General features: G+C 37.4%; 1 protein-coding gene and 1 long non-coding RNA gene across 3 annotated transcripts in view; one reads left to right on the top strand and one right to left on the bottom strand.

Moving 5' to 3' along the window:
* LOC117403129 (glycerophosphocholine phosphodiesterase GPCPD1-like) overlaps positions 1-17,868 on the bottom strand; it is a 35,847-nt gene extending 17,979 nt beyond the window's left edge. Inside the window, exons 1-9 of one of the 2 annotated variants that reach the window (XM_034005146.2) lie at positions 17,747-17,868; positions 7,807-7,891; positions 4,984-5,074; positions 4,034-4,118; positions 2,680-2,755; positions 1,677-1,718; positions 1,306-1,429; positions 970-1,228; positions 542-704 (exon numbers count right to left, since the gene is read on the bottom strand). In XM_034005146.2, the coding sequence (XP_033861037.2) occupies positions 542-704; positions 970-1,228; positions 1,306-1,429; positions 1,677-1,718; positions 2,680-2,755; positions 4,034-4,118; positions 4,984-5,074; positions 7,807-7,891; positions 17,747-17,806 (985 nt within the window). In that variant the 5' untranslated portion in view covers positions 17,807-17,868. The remainder of the gene's footprint in view (positions 1-541; positions 705-969; positions 1,229-1,305; positions 1,430-1,676; positions 1,719-2,679; positions 2,756-4,033; positions 4,119-4,983; positions 5,075-7,806; positions 7,892-17,746) is intronic. The other variant, XM_034005147.2, reaches the window with a different exon arrangement.
* On the top strand, positions 15,020-17,039 carry LOC131737134 (uncharacterized). Its single transcript, XR_009328706.1, has 4 exons — positions 15,020-15,108; positions 15,581-15,741; positions 16,135-16,334; positions 16,884-17,039. It is a non-coding gene; the product is annotated as an uncharacterized LOC131737134 (long non-coding RNA).
* Positions 17,869-18,512: the final 644 nt, after the last annotated feature.

The raw sequence follows: 18,512 nt of genomic DNA, 5'->3' as shown, positions 1-18,512 counted from the left end.
AACAGCAGCTTCTTAGAAATGTATAATACTGTATACTTCAAGTAGATATTTGATTTGATACATGCCTCAAAGCTAAGTCATGTCAGTCAGCCCTCAAAAACATAGAATTCTCAGTCTGCAAAGGGTTAAGGATACCCAGTCACATGAATATAGCCTCTCAAGCTGCCAACTGTCTTTCGGTTTGTGATGCGACTGATGCACACTGGAGGGCTAAGGAGAGACCACCATACTCATTTAATTCATTACCTGACCTAGACTGAAACCCAGGCCTTTAGAAGTGAAAGTAACAGTAAAGGAAATGAAAATGTGTGATTTTTTTAGGTAAACATTAAGTTTCATGTTAACCTCAGTATATGTCAGACTGCAATATAAAAAAAGTTCTAAACTACATTAAACGTAAGCATATTCATAATTTCTTAAATAGAATTTTACTTTTACCATGTTTGCCAACCCAATTTTGCTGTAAGAGAACTATTTTTATAAATGCTTGCATTTACATGATGCAGTGGTTTGGGAAAAATGCCAACAGTAAGAATTATACCTCTCACTTTTCCAATTGTCTGTCTGGAGTTCCTGCCCATGATGGGAAGTGTGACAAATCCTTTGTTTTTACCAGTGTCTACAAACGTCGAAGACAACAGGCAAGCAGTTCCCACGTGGCCCGGCATTGCATCTCCCTGAACTACTGCCTTACTCAAATCTTCCTGAAGATCAAAAAGCAAAATGTATTGATCAACCAGTAACATTCAGAATCAAGAATTCACATTATAAATGACAAAATCAAGTCAGCGGCAATATAACCAATTTGCTCTCAAGCTAAAAATATTAACGGTTTTAATCAAAATTGTTTGGATCTTTTAAAAAATGCCATGATTAACAAATATCACCACTTCCAGTGTATTTATTAGTTAATAAATTGATTTCTGAAAATATGCGAGAACACAAATTTAAGATACAAGAAATATGTACCTCAAAAAACTCAAATGTCAATTCCAAGTTATCTGGATCCATGGTATGGATGCTGTACTCAGTCCAAAGGTTGGGTTCTAAAGCATAACCAAACTCCGGCTGGGAGTGTCGGGACTTGTAGTTATCATTGCTGATTAAAGAGATTCCCAGAGTGGTTGTCATTTTATGCCAGAAGGATGGGGACAGTCTCTCATCATCGTCATCGTCGTCGTCTTCACAACCTTCCAATGTCAGCTTCACCCTACGTAGTTTCGTGAGACTGGGAAGTGTGATTTTTACTAACTCAAAGCAGTAAAACAGTTGTGAGTGGGAAAGACATGAAATGGTTAAACTTACCTAAACCTGGATTTCTTAAACTTCTTTTTTGAAATTGATACTGGAGGCTTTGCAGAGTAATGAAGTCGCAGCCGAATTTCAGTCTGAAATGTTAACCATCCTGAATCTACACACTCAATGTCATCTTAAAAAAAAAAAAAAAAAAAAACTTTTAAAACTGCAAAGAATATATCATACAAGTATTAGCACTTATTAAAGATGCATTATATGACTAACTTTGTAATAAGTAAACAGAATAAAAAATGTACCTATTTTTATTTAGCTGTAGTTCTATACCAATCAAATATTAAATGGAAACAGCCTACACAAACAATTCTGAATCCTGCAAGTTCTACAAAACAATGAATTGTGACAGACTAAAAATTACTTACTAGAAAAACCAAACTCCCCATCATCAACAAGCAGCTCTGGTTCTAGAATGTACGAATACAGGTATTAGAAGGGTCAGTTTAGGAAAAAAAAAACACACACACCCCCCACACACATCTATAGAAGTTGCATCAACATAAAGAGCATACTGTACCAGTATGTTACTGTAGATTCCAAAAATGTCAAAAGGACATTTCATGGGTCGCAAAGCTAACCCCTTTAAAATAAAGGGTCACAGAAACTTTGCCAACAACGTTTTTCGCATTAAAACACAGATAAGGTTGCTTCACATTTTAAAATTACATAAGAAATATATTTAAACCCAACACAAGATAAGCTCAAAAGAACCATTTATAAGATTTGAAATATTAGTTACAGATTTCCTAACGAAAGCCCTCATTTTTCTGTAAGGGGAAAACAAAGGTGTGACTTAAAAGTTTCTCTGGAACAATCAGTGCTCCTCAAGAGGTTGATACCTTAACACACACTAAACTTACTTTTCTTACTAATGATAGCTTCAGTTAAGAATATTTAAAAGTAGTACTGGTGCAATGTCCCAACATACACAAAGGAGAGAAAAGGGGAAACTGTGCACATCCTTTATCTGAAACTCAACAGCTGTCTGTTGATCAGAGAAGCCTGTACTGAGCCAAGACAAACAAATAAATAAAGAAAAAAATAACCCAGACCTTCATTTGACCCTCCCACCGTAGTTAACAGTACAATTTGATTTTTTTTTTTTTTTTTGTCACAGTAATCCTATTAACCGCCAGATTAAATTACTGTGTGTTATACTGGTTAAGGATCAACTGTAGATTATTCACTGATATTCTGTGGTAGTCCCCCTCCTCCCCAATCTATTATTTAACCCACATCAACATGTGGGAGGCGTTTTCTTCTAGTTTACTTTAAAAAGGTATGCTTAATGTGGAACTGGTTTTAAATATCGGGATAAATCAGGAGGTGCTTATTGTACACCTTTACCAAAACCGTGCATCGTTATACCTGAAGGATTCAATGCTCGTGGATGTTGATGGGTCTCCCACTTATTGACTATGACTGGACATGGATCACCTGCATTCTGCAATTCCAACGTTAAATATTAATAAAAGCATTTTAGTATCCAACCAAAATAATTTGAACTGCTGTATTCACAAATAACTCAGTTGTGGTGAGCAGAGATCTGAAAATTGCATTACTCAAGCAATTCAAATTTTTGTATTTAATTTAATTCTTGCAATAGTCAACATCTGTAAATTGGCCCACTTAAATGCCAACTAGCTACATCATCCAAGTGAACAATTTTTGTATTTAATTTTTTTTTTCTTTTAGTTATTTATTGTGCCATTTAAAAAAAAAAAAATGTAGGAATAGGTTTATTTGCTTCTCATCAAGCAATAGGTAAAGTGTACTGAAATGCATAAATGGATTTTAAAACAGTTTACATTTTTATAGGCGTTTTCTATTTTATTCTGCTTCCAGAGTTATTCTGGGGCAGGGAGTGAGGAGCAGGTTTCAGATGGGGGAGGGGATCAAAAACTGTAAAACTCATCAAGGCCTCGTTCTTGATTGCATATGAAGTTTAATTACTGCAGACTTCAGTAAATACATTTAGAACAGCGCTTCAATATCAAAAGTCATAGATACAATTCAAATCAGCCAACCTGTGCTGAACGGATAATTTCTATATTAAAAACACACAAACACAAAAAAAAAAAAATAAATAAAACACAACTTTGTAATCTGAATCCCTACTGGACACAGGAAAAGAATACTGTGCTTATTGGTAAAGCATTTAATTAATCATATAAAACATTTATTAAAAAAAAAAAAGTCTATACATTTTCATATGCAGATTAGCAGCCAACTTGTAACTCCAAAGGCATAGAATTCAATAATACATTTGCCACAGGTATATTACACAATATTGTCTCTTGTACACCAGAATAATATGCCTTCATGTGTACGTTTCTAAACTAGATATAGACTTGTTGCTGAAATGGATAAAATTATATATTTTAAATATGAAACAAACTTAGCATTGTAACTGCAAATGCAGTGATTAGCATAATAAATGTATTGACATTCTTTGTTACATGTAATGCAGCAGATTTCAGGTAACAGGGATTGTGGGAATGGGTAAAATTAGTAGCCTAGTTTTTCAGGAGCCACCCAGAATCTTCAAGGGTCATACACAAAAAAGGAACATCTGTATTAGATTAATCTGAATTGTACAGGTTTTAAAATAATAATAAAATTCACAAAACTATATATTCTAATGATTATTTGCCATTATCCTCAGGTGGCTCAAAACACAAATACACTGACAACAGATTCCACACATCTCGGGGCATCTCACCTTAGACTTGAGAAAAAAGCCTTTAAAATAACGATAGGTTGAAGGTTCCCCTCTTGGAACAGGGACTGCTTTTTTCCACAGTGTGCTGTTAAAGAAAGTTGGATTTTTTTTTGTTTTAATCTTTCAACAATACATGGTCTTTACTACTGTAACATGCAGTTCTTCATTAAATTTACAGTTGACAAATGATTTTTAGCCAAATATAAATTCATGGAATAACTGGAGAAAAACATAGTTTGATTTGATTAACCAAATCAGGGATAAAAGAGATTTTTTTCATGAAAATGTATAGGTTAACACTAAAGCACATCAGACTGTTTAGAAACAGATGCAGTTACTTTAATTTGGTTCAATTTCAAAATACAAATAACATTACAAATAAACAGTTTGCAGTTTCATTTGTCATATTATACCTTTATCAAACGTTAGAGTAAGCAGCAGGGTTCTGAAAAATATAGAATTACACGTCCCCATGTGTTGCTACAACTGTTTAAATAATGTACCTGTAATTAGGGTTGGGACGACTTATGGAAATGTACGATATTGTGCATTCATTATGATGATTTTTAATGACTGCTGAATATTTGTTATACTATTTTTCATTTAATTATTCCACAAGTAACTCCAAGTAATATTTAATTAGTATGTCTTGTAGTATTTGAGCAGCCACCACTTTCGCCTAACGATGACCCATTGGTTGTGAGACTTTTGTGACATTTTGTTGAGAAAATGCTGCGAGGCAGGGGGCGGCTCTCAATTGGCCGAGCGCAACCTGGGTGTCCTCGGCTCACTATGCACCAGCAACCCCTGTAGTCTGGCCGAATGCCTGCGGGCTTGCCTGTAAGCTGTGTTGTCCTCTGACACTGTAGCTCTGAGTGGCTGCATGGTGAGTCTGCAGTGTGGGGGAAAAAAAAAAAAAAAAAAGCGGCCGGCTAACAGCACACGCTTACCAATCATCTGCATCTTGCTCTAGGAGCACAGCTTTATTTGGAAACCAGCTTCCAAGATCCGCACAGCTGCCACAAACCGCTAAAAATTCACCTAGGGAAATAAATACATTACGATTGCATAAAACAACTAATAAAAAAAAGAAGTTTACAAGAAAACTTAAATTTATTGAGGGCAATACTTTAACAACATGTATACACTTAGCACAGGCTAATATGAATTTCACAATATACAGTAAAACCTGTCTAATCCAGCCCCTCTACATACTGGCATTCTGTATAATTCAGCATGGTTTCTGGGTCCCTACCAAATCCTTATTGAAATTAATGAAACCATCTACAATCCGGAACCCGTCTATTATGGAATCCGGCATGATTTAAGTCTCTTCCGTTTGCCTGTCCTGTGCTGCTTAACACTCTCCACGTGTCCGAAGCGCAAACAAGTCCTTTGAGTTAGTGCAGACTGCTGGGTTGTTAGACCGCTCCTCCCTCAGAGTCCCGAGTCCTGAGGGGACCAAAGTCCTGAAAACAACCTGGGAGTCTGCGCCGGCATTAAGGCACTGGGCCACCAGCTGCCGTGGCTGGCGGACTGTCAGTCCTGGGAGAACTGGAACTTCCAGGTAGGGGAGAAACAGGGATGAAAGGGGGAGTAAGTGGGGAAAGGGGAATGTCAGGCAAGGGGGAGACAGGAGCTGCTGGGTCAGGTTCTGGGGGGTCCTGTCCTCTGTAAGAGGCCAGCCGGTCTCGGTGGAGTGCCACCTGTCGCCCTCTGGGAGGTAGTTGAACCCTGCAGACCACCTCGTCGATCCTCTCCAGGACCCGGCATGGCCCAAGCCAGTGGCTGTCGAGTTTGGGACAGAGGCCCCTCTTCCGCTGGGAGCTGTAGACCCACACAAGCTCCAAGTCTTCAAAATGTCTCCCGTGCCCGGGTGTCATTGTTCCGCTTCTGCTGAGAATCTGCAGCCATCAGTTGGTCTCTGGCAAAAGAGTGAGCCATTGCCAGACGGTCCTGTAGCCTCCTGGCTAACTCTGGACCTGGGGGCTCAATTGGGGCGCCCGGCGTCCAGCCAAACATCAATGCAGCTGGAGTCCGGAGCTCACGTCCCAACATGAGCAAAGCAGGAGTGCAGGAGGTTGAATCTTGTACTGCTGTCCGGCAGGCCAGCAGAACCAGAGGCAGGCAAGTGTCCCAGTCGCGCTGGTTATTGGAGGTACTGATCGCGAGTTGGACTGCGAGAGTACAGTTGAACCGCTCCACGAGACCATCACTCTGGAGGGTGGAGTAGAGTGGTGCGGGTCTTGTGGATGTTCAACTGCTTGCACATCTCTGTGAACACCCAGGACTCTCAATTGTGACGCCTTAATTGCAGCTTCAGGCCCTCTGGGTCAGATAAATTGCCAAACCATCTTGCTAGTGCTTCGCTCAGGGACTGGTAAACTTCCCAGGCAGTCGGGGGAGAGGTTCAGGAGGACAAGCTGCACCTCGCCCCTCAGCGCAGCTGTCAGCTGGCTGGCCTTCTCGCTGTCGGTCAAGTCATGCAGCTGTGCCAATATTGCAAGCTGCATGGCAAAGGCCTCCCAGCTGCCTGTCGCATCAAACCCCGGAATCTCCACATCGCCGGGCCATGCCATCATTCCAGTTCTCCTCACAGCCTCTTCACCTCCCCTAGCTCTTGTACCCTCCCGCAATCGGCGCGGGGCCCATCTCAGGGCTTAACTAGCTTGCTCGATGCTGCACTGCAGTCCAGCTGTCCATAATCTTCAAAATGGGGCTCACCGGTTTGTTTTGGTGTTGCAATATGGGCGGCGCCATTATTGTTTACATTTTCAGGTCTTTCCCCACCTCGCACGGACGTCACATCCGTGGTCGCTCCCTCCATCCTCATGTCGCCCTGCCCTGTTGTGTGTTGACGTCACCTTCTCTGATCTCGCCTCCTCACCCTTGTACCGTCTCGGGCCCATCGTTTGGTGGCAGTTTCCAGCTCAGCGGCAAGTTGCTCCAGGCTCTGCCACAGATGGGCTACACTTAGCGGTGGCAAAATGTCCTACTCTGCCTTCACTCTCACAGGTGTGTGCTCCATAATCCCACTTCTGAACACCAGTGTAACGTTGTGTGAAAATGAAGACAGAAGGAGACAGGGAGAGACAGGGATTGCAGTTCTCAAATTCAACGGTTTATTATTTACAGGTACTGTATTTATTTAGTCACTGTCAGCATTGACCCACACCTCCAAAATAATAAACCTGGCTGGTTACTGATGTCTCTCTTTTAAGACCTACTGGATTTAACACCATCTCTGGCTCCTCTCTCTCTCTCTCAAGCATCAAACCTTTCTGCCGTTTTTACTGTTGATAGCACAAGCTCCCTTATTTGAATCTTTAAGACTCTGGAGTGTTCGTCTGCCCTGTACTGCTTAACACTCTCCCCGTGTCCGAAGAGCAAAGAAGTCCTTTGAGTTAGTGCAGACTGCTGGGTTGTATTATATGTTATAGAGAGAGATTAATTCAAGATGAAAAGTTGTGAAAGTGCAAGCAACACAATGTCATTTTAAACTTAATAGTAGGCTTTGTTACATTTTAGGGAACTGTATTGAGGAAAACAACAAAGTACGTACAGTACTCTGATCTACAACATTCACTGTTTCTTTGAATAAAATTAAAGTAGTAAATTCACACTACACGTTTCACTTTAACAATGCATGTTGCACTGCAAGTTACTTTCTAGTACATGTACTTTAAAAAAAAAAAAAAAAAAAAGTATGTGTGTGTCTACAACCAATGATAGTCTATGAGGCTTTTGTCTTTAGATTACGTAGCCCACCTTACCTGGAGATGTTGTTCCCCTCACTTGAAAAGTGACCAGAGTACAAGCCATGGTCGCAGATCTCAAGCAAATATGGAATGAGTGCACCTGTAAACAAACAAATTGAGAATATCATCAATTGTTCCTGTTAATATTTTACTGCAATATATAGAGTCTACAACAAATAAATCTTATTATGTGCAACAATAAACTAATAAAAAAGGTAGTAATATGTAATGGAACATGAAACACAATTTATTGGTCACAACAATAAAACAGTCTATATCTAGGTTAAAATTGGCAAAGTTTTTTTTACCCCCTTTTAATATACTACAACAAACACAATTAGACATGTGTCAAGACTCAAAATGTCCACCAACCATCATTTAAAAAAGTAAATCTTGCATAACCTCTTACCCCTTAGATGAAACAGTTTGTCCTACATCAAATTAACTTACATTTTGAACTTGTCTACCGGGTAACTATGGCAGGGTTTCCATGCAGTTTAGAAACTCCAAATTATCTCTGCATTGTCCTGAGAATGTGATGTAGCATACAAATACCTCATGCTACAGGAAGTGCATGGCCAAACCATGGTACGGCATACAAAAGGGTGAGCAAAAAAGTTTTTTTTTTTTTTTCTTTAAATGGAAACATGTCCGAAAGCTTACATTCCTGTAATGCTATGTCTGGGTTTTTGTTTGGTTTCCCGTGCTTTTTTTATTAATTTTTTTTGGGTGGCTGCAGGAAGCAGGTTGCAGTTGCGGTCCTTCAACACAACCTAAAAGCTTTGTGAAAACCCAGTTTAAGAAAGCTGCACGATAACAGTAGTTACACAAAAGACAAACATTTACCCTCCCATATTTTTATATTAAATTAGGTAATTTGCCCAATTAGATTTTAATTTTGCCCAAGTAGTAGCCACTCCTCTTACCGAGTGGGTTTTGATAGGTCCTGGAACAGGTTTTCTTTTATCAAGTTTAGAACAAAACTCAATACAGGATGTGATCCACCTAGTAATGGTCTGTTTTGACAGAGGTTTGCCCCGAGTTTGTGAGTTAAGACACAAAAAGCTGTCCTGATGCTCTTTTATTGATAGTTCTGTGAAGAACAGATGTTTTGAGCTGCACCAGAGCAAACTCTCTCCATTTTCCTATATAGGCTTGAAAAGTGGAGGTTTTATTTTGAAGCAAGTAAGATATTGACTACTTGTTCAGATAGCCCCTGATTTGTTAGTTTTTGCCGTTCACTCTCCAGGCAGCTAGCTGTAACCATGAAGGACTGTTGTGCAGCATCTTCCCCTCATTTTGAGTCAGCAAATTGCGGTTCACCGGTAAGTGCACAGGTCTCTCCTCTGCTATTTCCAGGACCTCCAAGAACTAGAACCTCTTGGCCCAGTAAAGGGCTACCAGAATGAGAGTGGCTTTGTCTCTGCTTTCCTGAGCACCACTGGGATGGTACACATACATTAAGATATTTGACTTTGAAATGGAAAGACCGTCATGCCATGGCTGCTTTTTGCTGGAAATGGGAGCAAAACAGTGACAGTTTTGTGGCAAATAGGTCTATTTTTGGGTGCCCTAATTTTCTGAATATATCTTGTAATACTTCTGGTTGAATCTTCCACTCATAAGGCAGCATTTCTCTGCTCAGCAGGTCTGCGAGTCTGGGTATGCATGTTATCTGAATAGTGATGTCCTGTGTCCTGCACCAGTTGCAGATTCTTATGGCTAGAAAGCACAGTGTCCATGATTTTGTGTCTCTTTGGTGGTTTATGTAGTTTACAGCTGTGGTGTTCTTACTGACAACCAGTGCTGCCTTTTTGTTAAATGGTGCACATTGTTTCAGTACTAGATACATTGCTAACAGTTCCAGATGGTTTATATGGAGGTGTTTTAGTCTTGGTGACCAAGAGCCTTGGACCTGGTTTTCTGATAAGTGTGCTCCCTACCCTAGTAGCAAGGTGTTTGTATACAGGCTAAGTGTTAGAGGTAGTTGGGACAGCTGTAGCTCCATCTTCACCTGAGGTGAGAGTCTCCACCATCTTGCCTCTGTTGCAGCCCCTAGTGGAACCTTGATGAGGTGGGAGTCTGGAAGGGTTGGATTTCATGATGAAAGGAGACACCTCTGTGTGTGTCTAATGTGTAGCCTTGTGTCTCTTACCAGGTGATGATGCTATGTGACCCAAAAATAGTTGAAAACCCTTTGTTAGCTTGGCTCCTATGCTGAATAGACTTTTGATGAATGGTGTTCACCTTCTCTTCCGTGAGATACACTCCTGAGATTGTGTTGAATTGTGCCGCCAGGAAGGTTAACGACTATGAAGTAGCAGATGTGCTGCTACTTCATCCATTATGTTGGTGAATACCCTGGGTGCTATGGAGATACCGAAAGGAAGTACTTTGAACTGGTACTGGCAGTCCTTGATGGCAAACTATAGGTATTTCCTGAAATCCTTCTGTATGGAGATATGGAAGTAGGCATCCTTCAGGTCTGTAGAAACCAGCTAGTCCCCTGGTTGAACTGCTTTTACGACGGTGGCCAGTGATACAATTTTGAACTTTTCCATCCAAATGTATTTGTACAGGCAACTCTCTTCTCCCTCCAATACTCTCTCAAAAATAAAACAATCAACCATGTGGCTGTGCAAATGGTGGCCATCTTGGTTACAGGCTTCTTCTTCACCAAGATGGCAGCCAGCCACCACACTCTCACTAACACACACACACACCCCTCTCATTTATCTATTTCTTGCAAAAGTAGATAGTTTAAAGCAAGTGCTTTACACTAGCTAACCATCCATTGCATTCTAATATATGGGTCAGGGCCCTCCAAATCTGCTATAAATACTGTATTTTAGTGATATTGTATTTGATAGTTCACTAATTGTAGTGCTCATTGATACAATTTCACTTTACTCCACAATACAAGATATTACATCCCTGCCAGAAGAATAGAATGCGTTCAGATGTTTTAATTCAATTGCCTTCTGTAACTTACACCTAAGTGCTCATAACACGTGAACGCTCCTTTCTTACCAGAAACAATCCATAACACCCATATTTTAGAAAAGTTGTAACACATCGATGTTTGTATTACGAAAGAGAAGACATCTTTCCATTCACAGTAAGTGTTACTATTTCATTGCCGTATTAAATTCATAGATCATAATGCATTTTTGGTCCAACTTAAAATACTGCCTATTTTTCTACCAGTTCCCCAAACTACCCAACTTACTTATTCAAACAGTTGCCTATGCTTGGGAAGCAGTCAGCAAGAAAGCCTGAAATGGATTTCAGCAAAACACAAGCGTACACAGGAGGTCACGTGAAAGGGGTACAACTCAGTGTAGTGTTCTGTCCTTCAGTCAGTTCCGATCTAAGAAATTCCCAGGCTCATGTTTTCCAGTTCTCCACAGCGGTAACAACAACAACAACAACAACAACAACAGAGTATGAGCCTGCCAACACTCTGAAGATTGCACCTCACACAATGCAGCTGTATGAACTGCATGACTTAAATAAATAAATAAATAAAATAAATATGCGATGGGGCTGCCTACGTCAAACTGCCAGACGCGCGTCCCGGGGACACAGACAACTGCAAACCTGAGAGTCCCGACAAACCATGCATGCGTAAAGGAGTCAGAGAGCCTTGTGGGTGAGTGATAGGGTACTCCTCACCCCTGTGCATATTTTGTATTATTTTGTATTCGTATTATTTATTATGTATCTTATATGACCACAAAAAGGCAGTGTTTTGATTTATTATTTGGCAGGACGAGCGTGAGAATGCGTGACTGCCAGCTATTGATTGTTTAACTGGCTGACACACGCAGATTATGAAACCCATGCAAAACGTGACCGAGGGATAATAAGATAATTAACAGCTAGTTAATCCCTCAGTTAATACTATAATGACCGCCATCTTTGGCTGCAACGGGTGGAGAACAAGAGAGAGAGAAACAAAATAAAGAAAACAATTGCTATTCATGCTGGAACAACCAGCATGATACTTGTTATCACTATTGTTTCTTTGTTTTGTGTTAAAACCTTTTATTAAAAAAAATATATGTGCATCAGCACATTTCATACCCCATTCTGCTGTTGTGTTGCCTTCATTTCCTGGCCTGACGTCACCACCTGCCATCCTATTCACACGCGCGTTAATCTTTATTTTTTGTTGCTTGTTTTATTATTATTAATTCATTTAGCAGACACCTTAATCAGAGGCGATTTACAGAGGGGGAAAAAATAAATAAATAAAAAAAATAATATTTACCCCGCTGTTTTGATCAGGAAAAGTAAAATAAAAACTGCTGGAAATTAATTAGGTGTCAGTTTTTATTTTAATTTGCCCCCCCCCCCAAAAAAAAAAATCCTAATCCCCCCAAAAATTGGAGATCTGTGGGTAAATCCCCCTCCCCTCCCCTCCCCTGTCCTGCCCTGCCCTGCCCAGCCCACCCCCTATTCTGAAAAAGTGAAATGCAAGCACTGGCTCTATCGACTTATTTTTACATCAACATAGCTGTGATGAGTAACGTGACTTTTGAATAACCTTAGCCCTACTTATTATGCAACAACCATTTGAAATGCGTAGCCTCATGCAAGAGCACTTGGCTTATTTCCTATGATGTTGCAATTAACATTTTAAAGAGAAGCCATATTGGTTACATGTTCTTAATTTTAGCACTCAATGAACATGAAAACGCTTGCAACCTATGTTGCAATCTAACATACTGGAATTCCTGTAGATATGTACTGTACAATTAATTCCCAATTTCAAGTACAGATTTCTATTAACCAAAAGTGCAAGTGAAATATATTCACCTGCATTTTATTTATAAAAAAAAAAAAAAGTCTATAAAATCAGTGCTCCACCAAAATACTGCTACTTACTTAAGAATACAAAAGGAGGACCTTAACAATACAAATAAGCTTTGCCAAATAGTCACAGAATAAGTTGTACTTGACGTACTTGAACATATCCTGAACTAAAAGACAATTGCTTACCTAGGGCATAAAAGTGTGGTTTACAAAAGACCAAAAACTACACTAATATATATTATATAACGTTATTTTCAACCTGTGTCAAAATATGTATGTCTTAAAGTAACCCATACACAGTCTGTATATTCAGTCTAAGATAAATTTGTTTCCCTGCCTGGAGCACCTTAAACCACGTGTGCCCCATTGCTTTTCCAAGTTCTTAAAACCACTCTAGAAACACACTGCCACTGTACCAAACGGATCAGTGTGAAAATGGGTTGTGTTCTGAAAAAAATAATGTTCTAAATTGCAGTATATGTTCTCTTTATATTTTTTATTTTCTTTTTTTATTTGATTAACCAAACTGCAGTTTTTTTTGTTAAAAAATTACAATAATGGATACAATAAAGAATAAAACTAAGAATACAAGTATACATTAAAATAAGCCTAGTATTATTACAATGAGTTTACAGAACACCACGTATTTTCGCTCTAGCCTGATCAGACCTCGAGACCCAATTTGAATAGGATATGTTCTTTGTAGTTCTAACGGTTAAAACAGTTAAAATGTCTGCAATAGAAAATAAACACCACTGGTATGTTCTCATATTCTGGGTCAAATCAAAGGAAATTAGTATCAGTGAAGAGAGATTTGTACAGGACAAAAATCTCCTCTCTGATCCTGAGAGAACTGGACTTGATTCATGGATAAAAAAAAAAAAAAAGGAACCAAAAGATGGATTGAAATCATACCCGGCCCGAGTCTTAGCCGTCTGTGGTAAGTACGTTTTAACTATAAATTGTATAGATTAATAAATTAGACAGACGCATTAAGTTTGTGAATACAGGGTTTTTATAAACAAATATTATGAATAACAATTTGTGACAACAAACTCTTGTTACATCGCACTGACTCGCTCTCTTCCTTGACTATCTTACTCCGCCCAACACCAGGATTAACCAACCCCATTTTCTGGACAATTACGCCTATTAGCTCCACCCCTCGACCAACCAACTTGCTGGCAGCACAAGTAGCCATATATATATATATATATATATATATATATATATATATATATATATATATAAATAAAACACTAGATAGGACATTAAGTCAGTTTGATGTGTAAATTGAGACGCTATCTTGTGTACTGTTCTGAAGCAACTTCACAGCTACAAACACATACAGTGCTTTCGTATTTATCTATTTCTCCCCCCATATTATGTATTTTTAAAAACTTTGTTTTAAAATATTTTTTTTTATAAAAAAAAGCACATACACTTAAAGTGCTACAATCGTTTACATATTAGTGGTTGTATGTATAATATAATGTATACACATTTACTATATATTTTCTTCCTATTGCTTCTATATAGGTCCAGTGTTAACATGTTCAGATGTCTTCAATAAAATTGTTTAATTAATGTTTAATTTATTTTTTCTTATTACCTGCTCACAAATACTTTATTACCTACTTAATGTGAATTCCATAAAAAAATGTTACAAAATTATTTCTAAGATAATCAATAAGACCCTTCTTATTCAATTGTCATTTTCATCCCTACAGATAACCTAAGATGAATTAAAAAAAGAAAAGGAGTGGTTAGATGCACAAGTAGATGACATCAAAGATGACAGTCTGAGTGGCAAGGGGCAGAGAGCCATAAAGCAGCCAGTAAGGTATTCACCTGAGCAGACTTCTGAAGAATATTGCTCTGATGAGGAGATAGTGGCACAAAAAAAGACCCAGGATCTGCAGTGTTCCTAAACCTAATAAGGTAGTGTTCTGGCTGTCATTCCGCCTCAACCATTAATAATAAATTATTGGATTATAACTGGTCATACTACCCTTAGGTTTTAAACAGACACAGTGTTAAAGAAGTATAGAAAGCCTACTCGATTGTAGTCCTCAAGGACTGGATTTAAGGAACACCTGACTATTGCATATAGGCTGACGTCTATTACATGAAAGGTTAAGTGTAAACTTTTTTTTTTTTTTGCTATGTTAATATAGCTTTTCGGTCCTAAATAATAAAGCAGGTTAAATTAATCTGTAGAACTTTATAAAAACGATAAATTATTGCTTTTTCCCCCACTTGTGATTAATATATATGTTGTTTGTTATTTTATTTTTTAGAACAAAGTTGCTGCTGTACACAAAGCTAATTCTGAATTGCTTGAGAAATACAGAACAGCTAGCAATACTAATGATGGATATCCTGGTCAGATTAGCAGAGATAGACTCCTTAAAAAAATTGAAACTCTGGAGGATGAGCTACATAGAAAAAGTATTAAAATAAAACAACTCGCTAAACTGAACATGCAACTCCAAGAAGGTATGCAACTAAAATAAATCAATAACTTTTTTTTGTTACCTTACTGCCTATATATTGACTCCACTGCACTTGGAATTGATATGTAACCCCAATGTAACTATCACCATATATACTACTTGCACTGTCCCTTGATTGCACCATGTACTACATTATGTAATTATATTAGTTAAGCTTGCTCTTATTAGAACTGATGTTACTATATATTGTACTTGCTCTTATTAGGACTGATGTTACTGTATATTGTACTTGCTCTTATTAGGACTTAAGTTATTGTATATTGTTCTTAGTTAAACTTGATCCTTTTAGGACTGAATCTAATGTATATTGGACTGTAGTTATTGTGAAGCATTATGACTCCTGTAATATGTATATTTTGTGAAAATTGTAAGTCGCCCTGGGTAAGGGCATCTGCTAAATAAACAATAATAAAAATATATAATAAACAGCAAGGTTAATGCTCTTGTATTTGTAGGCATACCTGCACTGATAGATGCTTCAGTAAAGTAGTATGTTCAGAAACATCTACCAAGTAAAGTCAGGCCTACAGAAACTTCACCAGAACAAGCAGCAAATCAGTTGCATCCAGTTGCCAACTCTGCAACACATGCAGAGATTTCATGCAACAGGGATAGTGTAAGTAATCTAAGAATGACATCCTACAATAAATGTTTGAGACGACTGATGCTACTCATAAGTTTAGCACACCGCCACCTGGTTTTAATTTTGCATATTATTAAATAGCTTTCTGTAATTCTAATGAATACAATACAAAAACTATTTAACCACTATATAGAAGACTACACATGATATAACTTGAAATATGTCACACAGTATGGTAGGAAATATCATGCATAGTTTCAAATTAGTTTTTTTGTTGTTACAAAGATAATTTCAGTTTCACTACTATATACTATTATTAGATTAGTGTTTGTTAATATTTTGTATTGCATGGTCAGGTTTTTGTTTTGCATGTTGTATCTCTAGTTTCTTATTGTTCTGTTTTTATTATTTATGAATGCTTTTCAGAAGAAAGATGGCTTATTGAATCCAATAGCCCAGCAAGAGGCAAGACAGGCCAGTGACTATAAAAAAAATGACAAGAAATCTGATGGGGGCAATGTTCTCAAAAGAACAATTAACAGAGTCCTCAGTCACTGGCAAAAAAGGCATCCAATGCAATGACGTCAGGCAGGCACTGGATTCTTAGAAAGTTAGGCTGATAATAGGTAATGTATATTTCAGGCACAATTTGTCCATAAAACATTTTATCTACCACACTTGATTAGTTTACATTGTGCCATCCACCACATAGGTATATTGTGTTTTCACAAAAAAGGATAGTTTTTTCCTATACTTTCAAATATAAAATATAATTCTGTACTATAATTTTTATACTCTACTTTTATTTAAAAATTAAATGGATAAAATAAACTATACAATGCAACTTACATATTACCTTTGTGCTATAATAATATTATTTATTATGTAAGAAAAAGTTAAAGTATTTAATGTTATTTATTACTTTTGTTATTTGATTTATTATGTTTTTTTAAAATTATTATTATTTATATGACCCTGTGATGTTGACATACAACTATTGTATTGGGCTTGGAATTACACCCTAAACAGGACTCCACGGAGGGCAACACACACACACCGTAGGGTGGTTCAGACTCGGAGGACAATTTAGAGAGACCAATCAACCCAACCAGCATGTCATTGGATGGAAACCCCTGTTGACATATAGTACTATTAAATCTATTGTTGTTTTGCAGATCATGTGAAAACCAGGTTCCCTCATACTGATGATACAACCATCAAAGCCTGCATGGCTCAAAAGTTGAGGGATGAAAGGACATTTAAAAAAAAAAGCTGCAAGATAAAATGGAATCTTGTAAGAATGGACATCAAAATGACTTTTTTTTTCCTAATTACGTATTTTTGTTTATATTTAAAATGTGTTCCTATAATTTTGCAACAGTATTAAATTATTAAATTTCACATTGTCTGGTCTATGTTACTCATATATGGGAATACATATACAAAAAGCACTTTATCTGGTGGCAATGTGCGTCTGTGTAATGTCAATTTGTGTGCATGTATATCTGGTACAATAGGATGAAAAAATATTCACCTTGATTTGTGGAGAATAATTGTATACAAACATTAAATAATCTTACAAAACATTTCACATATGCATGTGAAAATAGACATGTGAATAACCACATGTGAAAAGTCACACAAGAAAGTCCGAAAAGAAAGTCCGAGTTTTCACATTTGAAACACATGTGTTTTTTTCCATAAGGGTTCTTTATTATAAATATGCATTTATTATTCATAATATTTAAAAATTGAATATACATGCAAACAATGAATACTTTGATAGACAGACATACATGGATATTTGATATGTAGGTGTTCAAATAAAATACAAAACTTAAGGGTCCGCCATCTAAAAATGTAACAAAAACGCTATCCGTTAAATGCTTCCTTGACACAAACATGAAATGTTTTGAACAAGACCCATCTCGCTACATCTCGGAAGTTTAAACCGCCTCAAACTGGATTTTAACCTCAGTGTACTGCTAATGAACTGAAATACGTTATTTACTCGAGCTAAATACAAATAATTTCTTACCTTTATCGAAGCATTTATACTTGCAACACAGTGACCACACAAACACAATACTACAACCATTCGCCTTTTTCCATATCATTATATGTTTTAAACAGGATGTCCCGCCCAAGTGAATGATAGTTTGTACCAGAAGTCGTGCTGCTTGCTTGTGGATTGGATAATCAAAAATGGTTGAAACGCATGGTTTTTGTTTTTGTTACAAGTTAACACGTGGGCCCATAAAAAATTGACCTAGGTCATATTTCTTACGCAAGTAGCTAAACCAGCAGCACCACCTCATCTTCCAACTTCAAGTCTGATTTGGGCTTCAGACCAAAAAGAACACTAGCCTAGAACAGGACAGGATTATTACATTTTTGGAATGTCAACAACCAACTAACAGGGACATTGGCTCTTAGTAACTCTGCTTTTAATATACTTTGCCCACACAAGCTATTGTGTGTTTTGTTGAAAAGCATTAGCTTTTATATGTTAGCTTTTAGCATTAGGTTATATATATATATATATATATATATATATATATATATATATATATATATATATATATATATATATATATTCTGCTGAAATTATTAAACAACAGTGCATGGGAGATACATACACACACACACACATATACTGTATATTTTTTTTTAACGAAAGTCTGTTACATGTTAATTGTTTAGCAGCTAATAGCGAACATGCTTCAAAAATAATGCAAAACTCAGTTGTATACTTTTCCCTTAGTATAAATTTGGCATTAGTCCAGTATTATAAATATCTTGGT

This window comes from Acipenser ruthenus, chromosome 5, assembly GCF_902713425.1.
Source record: "Acipenser ruthenus chromosome 5, fAciRut3.2 maternal haplotype, whole genome shotgun sequence".
NCBI classification, from domain to species: Eukaryota; Metazoa; Chordata; class Actinopteri; order Acipenseriformes; family Acipenseridae; genus Acipenser; species Acipenser ruthenus.
The sequence above is the reverse complement of the archived record's forward strand: the minus strand, read 5'-3'. Positions and strand labels throughout refer to the sequence as shown.